The sequence below is a fragment of the Plecotus auritus genome (genome assembly GCF_963455305.1).
Source record: "Plecotus auritus genome assembly, chromosome: 3".
Taxonomy (NCBI): domain Eukaryota; kingdom Metazoa; phylum Chordata; class Mammalia; order Chiroptera; family Vespertilionidae; genus Plecotus; species Plecotus auritus.
This window is the reverse complement of record NC_137772.1, coordinates 28,777,317-28,793,867: the sequence shown is the minus strand read 5'-3', so window position 1 is coordinate 28,793,867 and position 16,551 is coordinate 28,777,317. Positions and strand designations below refer to the sequence as shown.

Genomic DNA, 16,551 nt, shown 5'->3' with positions numbered 1-16,551 from the left:
GTTATGGAATTTCCTGTGTTTTCCTTATTTTCGTGTGTTTGTGTGTGTGTGTGTGTGTGTGTGTGTGTGTGTGTATTTCCTGAACACTTTGGAAAAGACCGAAGAGAAGAGAGTGGAACTTAGCTGTCTCCTTTCTCAGGTTAGTTCTCATCTACAGCTGTTTATCATGTTCATGTAAACATGTGCCCTGCATGGTAATGTTCCCAAGTTTATCCTGTCTTCCCAGGGAATACCTACTTAGAGCTTTGATTAAAGGCAGTTTGAGATGCTGTATAATGCAGCTATGGGAAAGGTATGGCTAAGTTTTATCATGGTTCTACTGATTCCTTGACAGTTGTTAATAACTGTTAATACCAGTAATCAAAATATTATAGCTCTGCCCTGGCTGGTGTGGATCAGTTGGTGGAAGTATAGTCTCGTACCCCAAGGGGTCTTGGGTTCGATTCTGGTTGGGGCACATACTTAGGTTTCATGTTTGATCCCCAGCCCCAGTCGGGGCCTTACTGGGGGAGGCAACCAATCAATGTTTCTCTCTCTATCTCTCTCTCCCTTTCCTTCTCTTTAAAAATAGGTGAACATGTCCCCAGGTGAGGATTGAAGAAAGAAAAATAATTATAACTCCCATTTACTGAGAATCTATATAATGTGCCAAGCAATATGCTGAATGTTTTTTCTTTGTTATTCTCTAAACTCCATAAAACAAGGTGCTTTTTTTTTGCCAAAAAGTGGCTGTTTGATATTGTTCAAATTAATGTTATATATTTTACATATAAGGAAGCTGAGATTCAGATTTTACTTAAGCACACAGTTGTCTGACTCCAAAGTTTATGCTTCTTTGATATATTAAAGTAAATTTTTCACTAAGATTTAGCCAGTTAAGCAATAACAAAGCCAAAGCTAGAAATTAATTCTGCTTCTATAATTATTCTATCAATTATCAACACAGTTTCCAACATATACAGTATTTTGTTTCTGTAAATCTCTAGTAGTTAAAAACAACGCTATCAACACATTTTCATATTTGACAGGAACCTATTTGACAAGGTTATTAAATTTATAGAACATGGTATCTAAATAGATTAGATACCATGTTCTATAAATTTAATAACCTTGTTTCTGGGTTTGCATTTAGTAGCCGCTATAACATGTGATATTCCCTGTGCACTGCTCAACGGAATAAGATGTAGTCAATGTGTGTTCCTCCCAGTGTACTCACTGAGATCTTTATAAGACACCATCAAGAAACAGGTGGTAGGTAAGAGTGAGACTGAGACAGATGATTTACATCTGAGCACTTAAACCGAATTTTCATCTCTCACAGGAGGAAGCAGGGACTGACTTTTATTTTTATTGTTAAAGTAATATATACTTGAAAAGAATTCAAACTATAAAACTGTATCCTGGGGAAGATTAAGATCTGCCTTTTCCAGTCCTCCCCACTTGTAGTCACTTTAACCTTTGGTATTTATCTTTTTTAACTTTATTTTTCTATTGCAAAAAAAGCTCTGGATCATAAAAATGTAGTGGTGGGACGAATTAAGGAATCCTCAGGTCTAGCTTTTCCATTTTGCAGTAAATGAGAGGTCCTATGAGATTAAATAGGGTCATAATTGTAGTAGCAGAATTGGAGCTACACTCCAGGCAATGCTTGGGCTTCAGTTGAGAGCTATGATGTTGGACACAATTGATAGCACTGTTCTGTTCTAGATAAAAACTGACTGTGAAAAGCAAAAGTCGGACAATTGAAGTTCAGATCAACTTTGGAATTCATTAGCAAGATTGAGGTTTATTGTCATCTGCAGTAGAAAATCTTTCTATTGTTTATCCCCTATAATCTTAAATTTGCTTCTTTCCAAACTAAGGTGGTATTTTAATACCTCATTTTTGAGCCACTAGCTCCTACAGTTCCTTTTTAAAAAATCCTTATTGTTGAAAGTATTACATATGTGCCCCTTTTTGTCCCCATTGACCCCTTCTAGCCTGCACCCACCTGCACCCCAGGCTTCACCACACTGTTGTCTATGTCCATGGGTTATGCATATATGCATACAAGTTCTTTGGTTAATCTCTTCCCACCCACGCCTTCCCTCTCAGATTCGACAGTCTGTTCCATGCTTCTATGTCTCTTGATCTATTTTGTTCATTAGATTCCACATATGAGTGAGACCATGTGACACTTGTCTTTCTCTGACTGGCTTATTTCGTCTAGCATAATACTCTCCAGGTCCCTCCATGCTGTCTCAAGGGGTAAGAGATCCTTCAGTTCCTTTTTTATACTCTGACTAGAGGCCCAGCACATGAAATCGTGTGCAGGTAGGGTCCCTAGGTCTAGCTTGCAATCAGGGCCATCTTCTGTCTGCTCACCAGTCCCCAGTCCCACCCTGCCACCGCCCACCCTGGTTCCCTGTGGTTCCCCATTCGCCATCCAGTGATTGGAGCCTTCGGGCCCAGGGGAGGGACCAAGAGGTCTGCCTTCTGCCTGCTTGCCAGTCCCCAGTCCCGTCCCGCCATTGACACCCACCCCAGTTCCCTGTGGTACCCTGTTTGCCATCTGGCGAACGGAGCTTGCGGGCTGGGGGGAGGGACCAAGAGGTGGTCAATGCACCTCATAGCGACTGGTCGATCAGTCGTTCTGGTCGTTACACCGTTATGGTCGCTGGCCTTTTATTATATAGGGTTATAAGTGAAACTACTTTTGAAGCTCCCAACAAGTAGGTCTCAGTCATCATTAGTAGTTCTCCCTATGAGAGCCCCTAGGTTTAGGTAGGGTTTCCACATGACAAGAAAATGCAACTGACTTCTCTGTGCCTCTCAGAAATTTATCAGCAGTCTCCCATCCTACCCTTTTTCAGCCCAAGCTCCTTCTTTGGTAGTACTGGAATGTGTGGAAATAAAAAATAACTCATTTCAACAACTTTGGGAACTTCTATAAAAATGATAACAAGTAACATATCACTGTGCAATACTTAACATATTCTGCCTGGGTCTCTGAGCTCTTGGAAGTGTTCATATGAAGCAATATCTTAAGGGAGTAATTATGTGGAAGTCATACACACACACACACACACACACACACATATTAGAATAAATATATATAGAGAGAGAAAATTAGGCAGGGCCAGTGTGGGACAGTGATTGAGCATTGACCTATGAACCAGGAGGTCATGGTTTAATTCATAGTCCTGGTCTGGCATATGCCAGGTTGCAGCCTTGGTCCCCACTGGGGGCATAAGGAGGCGGCTGATCAATGATTTGCTCTCATTATTGATGTTTCTATTTCTCTCTCTTCCTCTCTGAAATCAATAAAAAAAATTTAAAATGTGGCTAGTGTGAATTAAGATGTGGTGTGTTATACTGTACTTTATTTAAAATAAAAAATAAATAAAATTAGTATAGTAGGCCCTAGTTGGTGTAGCTAAGTGGTTAAAGTTTGGCCCATGCACTAAAGTGTCACAGATTTGATTCCTGGCCAAGGGCTGATACCTGGGTTGCAGGTTTGATCCCTGCCCCCGTTGGGCCATGTGCAGGAGGCAGCCAAACTGATGTGTCCTCTCACATCAATGTTTCTCTCTCTTCCTCTCCCTCCTAACCTCTCCCCAACCCCTTGCTTTAAAATCAATGGAAAAAAAAAACCCTTGAGTGAGGATTAACAACAACAAAAAATAGTACAATAGAATTTAGTCACATTGCCACCAATTACACCTGGAAGGACGTAGAAACAAATGTAATCATTCCATTTTTTCAAAAAGTACAAAGTGGTAAACTCCCTAAGTCAGTGGTCGGCAAACTCATTAGTCAACAGAGCCAAATATCAACAGTACAACGATTGAAATTTCTTTTGAGAGCCAAATGTTTTAAACTTAAACTTCTTCAAACGCCACTTCTTCAAAATAGACTCGCCTAGGCTGTGGTATTTTGTGGAAGAGCCACACTCAAGGAGCCAAAGAGCCGCATGTGGCTCGCGAGCCGTGGTTTGCCGACCACTGCCCTAAGTGTATAGCATAGGAGAAGATCCTCCCAACTGTGAAATAATTTGATTCAGTAATTAAAGGCTGGGAATCTCAACACAGGGGATTACAGTTTGGTTATCTTTGAGCAGATGCAAGTAGTCCCCACTACCCTTAGGCCTTTTGACAGAGCCATAGCATCTCTAATTTAAAAAGAGGAAATCTGATAAAATAAAAATCTAAATTGACTACATGGCTAACTCCTAGCTTATGAGGCTCTTTCTTCAGTTTCAGTTGGCAGTTCGTTTGACTGTTCTTTTGTATAAAAATACTGAAGTTAAGGCTCTTTTCTCTTGAGTTTTCTGGTGTGAGCCTTCATCATGGATATCTGAAACCTGTCATTAGAAAGTTCCTCATATATTAGGCCATTATTATGTGTAAAGCTGATGGAAGCCGCCTTTGATCTGTTTGTTTGCTCAAGTTTCTTCAGTGAGAGGTAATTTTCTTACAAGCAGTGAGTTCAGATTCTTTCAAAGGTCTTAGACTCTCACACTCACAGATTCCTCTTAACAGAGAGTCTCCTGATTAATGATATTGACTAAAACTCTTTTCATGCAGTAAGTTACATAAATACAGAATTTTATTTTTTAAAATTTCCATCATCATTTATTCCCTCTATGCCTTCTTCCACCTCCACCCAACCTCCTCCTTACCACCCCAAAACACCACACTATTGTCCATGTCTATGAGTTCTCTCTCTTTTTTTTTCTTTTTTTTTTTTTTTTTTTTTGCTCAATCCCTCTACTCCACCCCCACCAGAGCTGTCTGCCAGCTCTGAATAGTTATATATATTTAATCAAATCTTTATTTCCATTTAGGTGTCTTATAAGTCTTTGAACTTTTCTGTTTTGCCATCTGAAAAACATGAATTACCTGTGACCTTTGGACTCCGATGTGGTTGGGCTCTCTCTCCTTATACCTATAGAAATTGGGTGTTATCATTTGTCTCTAGTTTCATCTATGGGAAGGAGAGTTTCATATCCTCCCTTTTCTCTTCATAAGGAAATGCAGCCTGAGAGCAATTCCATATTCCAGGCAGGTCAAAGAATTCTGAACCATAAGCTGAGCTTAGTCCCAGGTGAGGCTACTAGTTTCTCAAGCACCAGAATTTTCATTAATTCAAGTAATCTTAGTATATGTATAAATGTCCTATAGCCTCATTGTCTTTTATTTTTCAAACTAGAGGCCCGGTGCATGAAAATTCATGCACTGGAGCGGGGGTGGTCCCTCAGCCCGGCCTGCTCCCTCTCACAGTCTGGGAGCCCTCGAGGGCGGGAGGTGACCCGGTGATCAGGGGAAGGCACGCCCCATCACACCTCTGCTGCTGCCACTGCTGGCAGCGCAAGCCTTAGCTGGCCCTGGTTACCTGTGCCTTGGGCCGGCCTGGGCAGCTGGGCAGCCAACACCTGAGGCTTGCCTCTGCCTCGGGCATTGGCTAGGCAGCTGCCATCTGAGGCTTGCCTGCGCCTCAGGCCGGCCTTGGGCAGCTGGGGGCCTGAGGGGACTGGCAGACTTCAGAGGCCTTGCCGCGTACCTATTGCCCCAGTGGGGCTGAGGGGACTGGGTGCCGCCATCTTTGAGGGCGGGGCAATCAATTATCATATTCCCTCCTTATTGGCTGTGGGCGCCACCATATTTCAGGGCGGGGCAGTCAATTAGCATATTTCCTCCTTATTGGCTGTGGGTGCCGCCATCTTTGTGATGACGTGAGGGTCAATTAGCATATTCCCTCTTTATTAGATAGGATTACTAATACTATAAGTAAGGTAAGTCACTCTTATTTAAACATTTTATTAGGTCCTACTGTACATAGGGCACTATGCTAGGTAATATAGGAATATGTACAGAAAAAATTAAATATGTTAGAAGTCAATTATATTTATACTAGAGGCCCGATGCACGAAACTCGTGCAAGAGTAGGCCTTTGCAGCTCTGGTAGCCTCAGCCCTCATCTCGCGGCCCCGGCTGCCTCGTGACCCTGCGGCCCTGCCCCCCATCCACTAATCATTCCGGAAGGTTGTTCCACCGTCGGGTCTATTAGCATATTAGCATATTAGCTTTTTATTATATAGGATTTTTATTAGTATATTTTCTTTTCACTGTGTCAGTTGTAACTTTCATCTTATTTCTTTATCTTTTAGACCTGGAATGGCCAAATATCAGGGTGAAGTTCAAAGTTTGAAACTGGACGATGATTCAGTCATAGAAGGAGTAAGTGACCAAGTACTTGTGGCAGTTGTGGTCAGTTTCGCTTTGATTGCTACCGTGGTATATGCACTTTTCAGGTGAGACTAAAGGACAAAAGAATTGAAATAATATATATTTCCTAGGACCACTGACTTTCTGACTGCTTCTAGTAATGCTTAATACTTAATATGAAAAGCAAGTAATAGATCTCAGTGATTGTATATATTTACTAAAGTATTTTATTTTCTACATGGCCCTAAATGCTACCATACATTCCCTGATATTAGCTGTCTTATCAGATAAATTTACATTATCATATTTTGAATAAAATATTAATATTTTCTATAGGAGTATCACTGTTTGAAAATATAATTTTCATAATTGAATCCATTAACTTGTAAGTGATATAATAGATACAAAATATTTTCAGTGTTTAAATATAAAACGAAGGCAAAAAAGGAAAACCCATTTTATAGTATACTTAGAGGCCTGGTGCACGAAATTCGTGTATGGGTAGGGTCCCTAGGCCTGGCTGGCGATCAGGGCCAATCAGGGCTTTCTGGCTGCCGGACAGGGCCTTCCTTTGTTCCGCACCACCCCCTGGTGGTCAGCACATGTCATAGCGAGTGATCAAACTCCCGGTCGAACGCCCAAGGGGACACTTTGCATATTAGCCTTTTATATATATAGACTAGAGGCTCGGTACACAAAATTTGTGCATGTGGGGGGAGGGGTGCGTGTGTGTGTCCCTCAGCCCAGCCTGCACCTTCTCCAATCTGGGACACCTCGAGGGATGTCCGACTGCCCTCTCACAATCCAGGACTGCTGGCTCCCAACTGCTCGCCTGCCTGCCTGCCTGCCTGCCTGATTGCCCCTAACCACTTCTGCCTGCCAGCCTGATCACTCCCTAACTACTCCCTTGCCAGCCTGATTGATGCCTAACTGCTCCCCTGCCGGTCCGATTACCCCCAACTGCCCTCCCCTGCAGGCCTGGTCCTCCCCAACTGCCCTCCCCTGCAGGCCTGGCTTGCCCCCAACTGCCCTTGCCTGCAGGCCTGGGTCGCCCCCAACTGCCCTCCCTTGCAGGCCTGGTCCCTCCCAACTGCCCTCCCCTGCTGGCCTGTTTGCCCACAACTGTCCTCCCCTGCCAGCCATCTTGTGGCAGCCATCTTGTGTCCACATGGGGATGGCCATCTTTGACCACATGGGGGCAGCCATCTTTTGTGTTGGAGTGAGGGTCAATTTGCATATTACCTTTTTATTATATAGGATAGGGACTTTAGATTAGAATTAAAATTATTGTTATAGAATCAGAAATAATACTTAAACGTTTCAGATGTCTACCGTATATACCAATGATTTTCAGCCAGTGTGCCACAAGAATTTTTAAAACATGCAATACCTAACTATTTACTCAGGAACACTGACCTGTTTTCCCTTAGATTCTGAAATAAAAAAAAAATGATAGCAGCCAACACAACAATAGCCATTCAGTTTGAAAGAATCAAAATTATTCCTTTTTTTCTTTTTGTCAGATTGGCAAAAAATACAATATTTTTTGGTGTGCTGCAGACTTTTTAGGAATTAGTTTATGTGTACCATGAGATGAAAAATTTTGAAAACTGCTGCTATATACCAATATACAGAGACTAGTAATAAACTAGAAATTTAAGTGTTAACACATGGAGGGAAAAAAAAAAAAAAAAATATATATATATATATATATATATATATATATATATATATATCAGTAAAACCTTGATTTAACAGGCGAGGTGGTGTCTGTTAAAGGTGAAAGGCTGTTATATAATAAAGTAGGTTTTCTGAATGTGTATGTTTAAAAATTGACAAATTAGTTTGCCTGTTTTTACTTAGGTAGACATGTTTGTGTAATTAAAATTAAGTATATATGAAAAGTTTAATTTTACAGAATAGTTTCCTATGTGGTTTTAAATTTATACTGAATAGGTGTAATAAATGCATGCATTCACTAGTCATCTGGAGTAAACAAATGTACATGGTTCGGGCGTGGCTCAGTGCAAGTCAGAACGTTGGCTAGTGTGCATTAAGACTGCTGCAGAAAGTCACCCAACCCGATAACAGAACCAATTACTGTGAGCGATGTAGTGTGATCACATGCTAATCATTTGCTGAACATTGTTTACCAGTGATGCTTCTTGGATTTAAATATGTAGATATAGTTGTAGATATGTAATATTTATTTATGTCAGTGAAATTACTAATGTTTTTTCTAACATATGGCCCATTTGCTAAAATTTGTTAAAAAAGGGTGGGAGTGCCCTAACCGGTTTGGCTCAGTGGATAGAGCGTCAGCCTGCGGACTCAAGGGGTCCCAGGTTCGATTCCGGTCAAGGGCATGTACCTTGGTTGCAGGCACATACCCGGTGGGGAGTGTGCAGGAGGCAGCTGATCGATGTTTCTCTCTCATCGATGTTTCTAACTCTCTATCCCTCTCCATTCCTCTCTGTAAAAAATCAATAAAATATATTTAAAAAAAAAAAAAAAAAAAGGGTGGGAGTGCCCTGGCTGGTTTGGCTCAGTGGATAGAGCGTCAGCCTGCGGACTGAAAGGTCCCAGGTTCGATTCCAGTCAAGGGCATGTACCTTGGTTGCGGGCACATCCCCAGTAGGGGGTGTGCAGGAGGCAGCTGATCGATGTTTCTCTCTCATCATTTTTTCTAACTCTCTATCCCTCTCCCTTCCTCTCTGTAAAAAATCAATAAAATATATTTAAAAAAAAAAAAAAAGGGTGGGAGTAAGGGAGAGAGATCAACCAAAGGACTTATATGCATTTATATAAGCCTAACCAATGGACACAGACACCAGAGGGGTGAGGGCATAAGTGGGGGGTTGGGGGCTATGGGAGGATAAGGACACATGTAATACCTTAATAAAGAAAGAAAAAAAATATTCAAAAATTACAAAAATATACAAACAAAAAAACCAAAACAGTGAATTAATAACAAAAAAATAACCTGTTAATTTAATTATAATTAAATCTTGGAAAACAGCATTTTAAATTAACAATGTGTTCATTTTCACATACTACATAAGGACCGGAAATTTTTTCCATTAAATCCAAAGTCTGTTAAATCAAGGTCCGTATAATCAAGGGTTAACTGGAGTTCCATTACATTTATACTGAACTTCTGATTAGATATTTGACTTTAAATTGTTTTTATGTCTTCTCTGAAATAATGGTTATATTAAATCAGCTTTCTTTTCTAAAATTTGAATTTTTTTTCAAATATTTTTTTATTGATTTCAGAGGGGAAGGGAGAGGGAGAGATAGAAACATCAGTGATGAGAGAGAATCATTGATTGGCTGCCTTCTGCACGACCCCTATTGGGAATCGAGCCCACAACCCAGGCATGTGCCCTTGACTGAAATCGAACCCAGGACCCTTCAATCCACAGGCCGATGCTCTATTCACTGAGCCAAACCAGCTAGGGCTAAAATTTGAATTTTTTACTAAAAATTGAATAATCATAGGATGGATTCCTTTAAATTTCCTTATCCCATTGGAATATTGATTTAGAATTCTTATTGCTGTTAGATATTGATTCACCCAGAGAGTAAAGGCTCCTCTATAGAGTAACACCAGGATTGTGTGGACTTAAAATATTGCTGTTAAAAGAGATTTTAATTTAGGAAAAACTTTTACAGTCAAATGAAATTAAGTCATAATTGAGATATAAATCTTCACCCCCAACCTGCTAACCTAAGTACTTCTAATTTTCAATACTCGTTGTCTTATCCCATCCTATTATATCAGTCACTATCCTCTTGCCTTTGAGTATCCAGTTTAATTGTTAATGTTAAGATATTAGTGGCATGTTAGCTTTTGGCATTTCTACATTTTATAATTTTAAAAAAAATATTTTTATCGATTTCAGAGAGGAAGGGAGAGGGAGAGAGAGATAGACACATCAATGATGAGAGAGAATCATTGATCAGCTGCCTCCTGCACTGGAGATCGAGCCCACAACCTGGGCACATGCCCTGCCCGGGAATCAAACCTGGGACCTCCTGGTTCATAGGTGGACACTCAACTACTGAGCCACGCTGGCCAGGCTATAATTTTAGTTTTTGATTTCTCTGTCCCCCACCTCACCATAGTTTAAAAAGTTGGGAGAAGGACTTAGTTAGATATGGAAAAGTGTTCAAATGCATAATAATATATAGATTTATATAGCTGCTTATTTGGAAGGAATTGTACAAAAGAATTAAATGTGTTCATTGTTCTTTTATTATTTGTAAGTCTGTGATTACATTAAATCCAAGGTACTAGGTCTCTGGATTTCATCATTTGCCAGTTAAACCTGAAATGGGCCAATAATCAGGGATCTCAGAATAGCCTGGAGTGTTCAGTCCTGGAAGTGGAGTACAATTGTCCACTATCATTTACATTTATTTCGTTATCAGTAATTCTAGGTCAAAAATTAGACCCATAAAGAAAACTGATTCATCTGACAGTATTTTATATTCAAAGTTTATTGTATTTTATTCAACAGAAATGCACATCAAAACATTCACCCAGAAAACCAAGAACTAATAAGGGTTCTTCGGGAACAACTTCAGACAGAACAGGTACTGTTTATGTAAATATGTGCATTTATGCAAGAAGTAGACATTATTACTCCCTTTGTGTATGAAATTGTGATGAAATATTAATAAATTACTTTTTGGAAACATAAGCTTCTTCCTGCTTTAAGACCTTAAATTATCCTATCGATTGTATATTTTCAGATTAGGCAAATGACTAGTATTAATCTATTCAGGTGTTTTCATATTTTTTTAACTTGCTTTAAAAGCAGTTTTCCTTTTATTTACTTGTGAGGAAATAATCACTGTCTAATTGGCTTCAGCGAAATGTAGTGGAAAAACTATTCTTTCTAACATATATTTTTCAAAGACCTACAAAGAAATGACTATAAAGAGTGGCTTTTTTTCTTTTTCTTCAGCAGTCAAAGTTAAGAAAACTAGTTAGGCAAAAAAAGAAAACTTTTCTCATCTGCCCTGTCTTTGTTTCTAACCAGATGGACTCTCTGATCCAGAAATGTAACATTTTATGAAGGCTGGATTAAGTAGGATATTATACACCTTCATGTATAGCTCACATCAAAAAACAAAATTTTAAAAGTTGATTTCCTACCCACCAAGCAAACTTTAATTCCAAACAGGGTTTTATTGATTATCCATTCACCAAATATTTATTGAAAATCCACTATATGCCAGACAGTGTTCTGGGAATTGGGAATTCAATTCTGAACTAAACACACAAGAATTCCTGCTTCATAGAACTTAAATTAATTGATGCAAAAATAGTTTAAGCATGTTAGTAGTACTCTGTTCCAGAGCTGTTATCAGTAATTCATGCTGGGATAGTGTTTAGTAATTCACAAAATGATTTCACATACTATTCTTATTTAATCTTCAAACATAAGAAAGGCAACATTTATTCTCATTTAACATATTAGATCACTAAGATTTTCTTAAATTTCACACTAGGGTTACATGACTAGATCTAGATATACAGGAGTCCCAGACTGAGGGGGATCGTCCTTTTTTTTTTTTTTTTTTTTACCACTCTCCTATGCATGTACCGCATACCTTCCATAGCTTGATTAGAATAAGCTAGTGCTTATCCTATACTGTGCTGTCCTACTATTGTAGGCACTAGCCACACATAGCTACTTAATTTTAAATTAACTAATATTAATTAAAAATTCAGTACTTTAGTCACATTAGCCATATTTCAAGTACTCAATAGCCATTTATAGCAAGTGGTTACCATATTGGACAGCACAAATAAATTTCCATTATTGCATAAAGTTCTGTTGGACAGCACTGGTAACTGGTTTTTCATTAGTTAATTCCCGAAGAATAATGAGAGAAAAGGTAGGGGCGAAAACATTTAAGTGCTGTATGTTTTTTGTTTTTTTTTTCACCATTAAAAATGACATAAAAGACTATAACTTCAAGGTGTGACCTTGGCTAAATAAGTAGCTAAACACTGGTCAGGAATGTATGAATGAAAAAAAATATATTAAAAATTTTAAAAAAGCTAATACTTCAGAAACAGTTTGACATTTCTTATCCTTCATTTATGCATTAGCTCAGCCTTGTGTTACTCATTCTAATGGAGTAAAAGAGAAACTCCTAAGTTATCCTAGGTTTTTATTTTTAAATTGTGTTCAGGAAAGAAGGTAGAGACCATGTGATTTATAAATAAAACAACAATATTTATAACTTTAAATATTTCTTCAGCAAAATTAAGAAAATAGTTAATTTTATTAAACTATTGCAAATCTCAAATTTGATGAGGACTACACAGTATTGGCTATATTCTTAAGTGTAGTTGAACATGCAGATAACTGTGAAAAGCCTGTGTTTCATATATAAATGTATACACATTTTCTCATCAGGATGCACCTGCTGCTGCTCGACAGCAGTTTTACACTGACATGTACTGTCCAGTCTGTTTACATCAAGCCTCCTTCCCTGTGGAAACAAACTGTGGACATCTCTTTTGTGGTAAGCAAACAGTGCTGTACTTGGTAATAGTGACTGTTTGGACCAAGACTCATATGTAGATTGCTCCAGATATCCTGCCCTACTTAGCAGCCACTTTTACTTAGTGTCTTTGCATTCAAAGATGTAAAAAACTAGTTATTCAACTTCTCAATAAACAGAAATATGTTTCTTTGAATAGTAATTTAGGTATATTAATACCAGGATGGATTGACTAATAGTTCATCACTTTTTAGGGTTTCATTTATTATCCATCTTTCCCAAGGCAGGAAGGTTCTTCTCTCAAGGACCCTGCCCAAGACCTTCTCTTAGCTCTACTAACTCTTTTTTACTCTGAGTCAATACAGTCAGTTCTTAGCCTCTCTTTCTTGACCTCAAGAGGTTTGGTGATGGAGAATGAGAAACTTAGAGCATATAGTGGGACAAAAAGGCAATGTTGATGTCACACTTACTTAATATCAGTAAGGGGTGCTTTCTACCCTCCAGGAAGATTTCATAGAGAAGAATGAGATGCCATATAGTCATTGCTTATTTGTTCATATAAGATTGGGGAGAGTCAGTTATTACATGATAGTTAACATATTTCAATTCACCTAACCCCACAAAACCAAGGCTCAGAGGTGTTAAGAAATTTTACAAAGGGTAAATCTAGCTGCTAAGGGACAGAGGTAGTTTTAAATGTAGGTCTAACTTTAAACTCTAGCTCAATTCTACTCTGATTGGTGGCTTATACAACTACTCTCTACTTAAAATTTATCCAGTTTTTCATTGTAGTATTTCTTTGTTTGAACAGCTATATTAAAGATAGGATTCTAATTGCTCCCAAAATGCACACAATTTCCATATAAAGACTAATTTAAAATGTAGCATACAATGACCCTATAAATTACTTCTGTTTAAGATTCATTATATAGAACTAGTGACCCAGTGCATGAAATTCGTGCACATTCAAAGGGGATTAATTAGAGGAAATAATTTAATATTGCTATTTGCCCTTTCTCTATAATAGAAGTGTCAGAGATGAAAGAAAATTAGTAAAATGTATATGAAAACCTTCTTCCTGTCAGAGTCTGGGGCACACCACGGGACCCAGAGTCAAGTCCCCCCCCCACCCACATGCACCTCAAAATTGCGTGAGACCCAGACCTGGCTGGCCCTCCCCCACATTGGGCTAGATCCAGATCTTGCCAGTCCCACCCTTGTCAAGCCTTGTCAAGCAGGGGGTGTAGCCTCAGGTCCCCTGGCCCGGCGCCAGGAAGGGGGGCATGTCCTGAGGTCCCCCAGCCCAGACCAGGGCAGGGGGCGTGCCTTGAGGTCCTCCATCAAGCCCCGCCAGGTGGGGGACACAGCCTGAGATCCCCTGTCAAGCCCCGCTGGGTGGGGGGCATGGCCTGAGGTCCCCTGTCAAGCCCAGCCAGACCGGGGGGGGGGGGGGTGCAGCCTCAGGTCCCCTGTCAAGCCCCGCCAGGCAAGGGGTGCGTTCTGAGGTCCCCCGGCCTGGTGCCGGGGTTGGGGGACACGGCCTGAAGTCCCCTGTCAAGCCCCACCTGGTGGGGAGCATGGCCTGAGGTCCCCAGGCCTGGCGCTGGGGTGGGGGGAGCAGCCTGAGGTCCCCCAGCCCAGCACCAGGACAGGAAGCGCACCTTGAGGTCCCCTGTCAACCCCTGCCAGGTGGGGGGCGCAGTCTGAGGTCCCCTGTCAAGCCCTGCCTGGTGGGGGGCGCAGCCTGAGGTCCCGTCAAGCCCTGCCAGGTGGGGGGTGCAGCCTGAGGTCCCCTGTCAAGCCCTGCCGGGTGGGGGACATAGCCTGAGGTCCCCTGTCATGCCCTGCCGGGTGGGGGACACACCCTGAGGTCCCCTGTCAAGCCCCAAAGGGCCAGGGGCGGGCTTAGCCTCAGGTCCCTGCTGATTGCTCATTAAGGCTCCTTATGGGAACTTGGCCTCAGCTGTGGGTGCAGCCATCTTTGTGATAGAGTGATGGTCAATTAGCATATTCCCTCTTTATTAGATAGGATTCTTAGGTATATAGTGTTACTGTTATGTTGTTGGGGATGACATACATATTTGAAATCCGTACCAGGCATTGCAGGATTTTCTGTACCTTGTGCTGATTTAGTAAGTATTAACCAACCCCATTATTGCCTCATCCAATAATTCCAACTTCTTTTCTAAGGTTTTTGCCTAAGCAGCTAACAAATTATAATTATCTGTTGGAAATGCTAATGAGGAGCAAAATAATGAAAGATCAGATAGGGAGAATTAAATGGCCATCAGAGAAAGCAGATACTTCCCCCCACTCTCAAATCTCTGGTAGATATTCCTAATCAGTTGGCCACTTTTTCTGAGTCTGGATATGAACTCAGCCATCCTCTAACACAGTACTCCAGGCAAGTGTTAGGAATCACTGAGGTTTGGCAGGCAAGGTGAACTCTGTTTGCCAATCCAGGCTTAAGTAATTCATTGAGTGGATAACACAGTCAGTTGAAAGATGGCTGTATTGTGTTCTTGGTTTTACCTTTGGGTCTGAGGTAATAGGGTAGATTGCTTCTGATATCCTGCTCTACTTGTTAGACACTTTTATTTACTGTCTGTAAGTTCAAAGGTTAAAAAAAAAACTTGTTATTCTACTTCTCAATAAACAGACATGTGTTTCTTTGAATAGTATAGTTTAAGTATACTGATATCATCAAGTGCACTTTAGCTTAGTTCCTATATATGGAACTAGTTCTGTCCCTTTACAGGGAGTTAGAAATGATGCAGCAACAGATTTTACCTTACTTGCCATTGTAGCCATCATTATTTTATTCTCTAGCAGTCTTATGAGGTCTTATGAGGTCTTATTCCCATTTTACAAATAAATAAATTTAGAGAGATCGTGACCCAGATTAAAGTCATTGAGTCATCTCTCCCACATCCTATTTAGGTGGATCTCTCTTCTTAAAGAAGGGGGAAGTTGAGAAAAAGGAAACACATCAAGCATGTCATAGCAGATGTGTATGAATTGAAGTGTTTAATTTACTGGACCATAGTTTCTCAGTACAGGCAAGTGGCTGTTATATAATTGCAAAACAAGGACACCTACACCCCAATTTGTGGAAAAGAGATGTGGGATTAAGTTCACCCGGGGCCAGGGTGGCTCAGCTGGTTGGAGCATTGTCCTGTGCACCGAAGGGTGGAGGATTTCGATTCTTGGTCAGGGCACATGCCAGGGTGGCGGGTTCCACCCCACCCCCACCCCGTTGGGATACATGCGGGAGGTGGCCGATTGATGTTTCTTTTTCACATTGATGTTTCTCTCTCCATTTCTCTCTAAATTAAAAAATGAAAAAAACATAAGCTCATGTGTCAAAACACATTGAACTTTTTGAGTTAGAAGAAGTAGATAAAGCTAAGGCATCATTACAAATGGTGATAATAATACTAACAGATTTATAATAAATTTTGCTTTAATATAGTTTCGATATGAAGTTAGATTGCTCAAAGTACTTAATATTATCTAACACAATACTCTGAGAGTAGGGGGAAAATATCAGATAAAAGATTGGTTAGCTTTTAAATTCATCTTTAAATTGTCAAACCAGTTTTTCCCCACAGTCACTGGAATGTCCAATTTGTATAGCTTTTGCTTAGCCCAGTGGTTTGCTCACCCGTCTCCTCTTCCATCCATTTCTTCTTCTGGTGATTGCTCATGCCCTCCCTCCTGATTTTTGCCTGTCTAAATTTTTGCTATCCTACAAAGTTCAAATCTTTCTCCTTTGCATGTTACTTTCTAGCACATCCCAGAAAGTTCTCCCTCTCTGTAC

The 16,551-nt window shown here is 40.3% G+C and overlaps 1 protein-coding gene across 7 annotated transcripts in view; it reads left to right on the top strand.

Moving 5' to 3' along the window:
• RNF170 (ring finger protein 170) overlaps window positions 1-16,551 on the top strand; it is a 34,937-nt gene that overhangs the window by 2,335 nt on the left and 16,051 nt on the right. For 5 of the 7 annotated variants that reach the window (XM_080663068.1, XM_080663069.1, XM_080663064.1 and 2 more), the window contains exons 2-4: window positions 6,149-6,292; window positions 10,730-10,805; window positions 12,644-12,752. In XM_080663068.1, coding sequence (XP_080519194.1) covers window positions 6,156-6,292; window positions 10,730-10,805; window positions 12,644-12,752 — 322 coding nt within the window. In that variant the 5' untranslated portion in view covers window positions 6,149-6,155. Of the gene's footprint in view, window positions 1-2,147; window positions 2,248-6,148; window positions 6,293-10,729; window positions 10,806-12,643; window positions 12,753-16,551 lie in introns of those variants that run through there. The other 2 variants (XM_080663066.1, XM_080663070.1) reach the window with 2 other exon arrangements.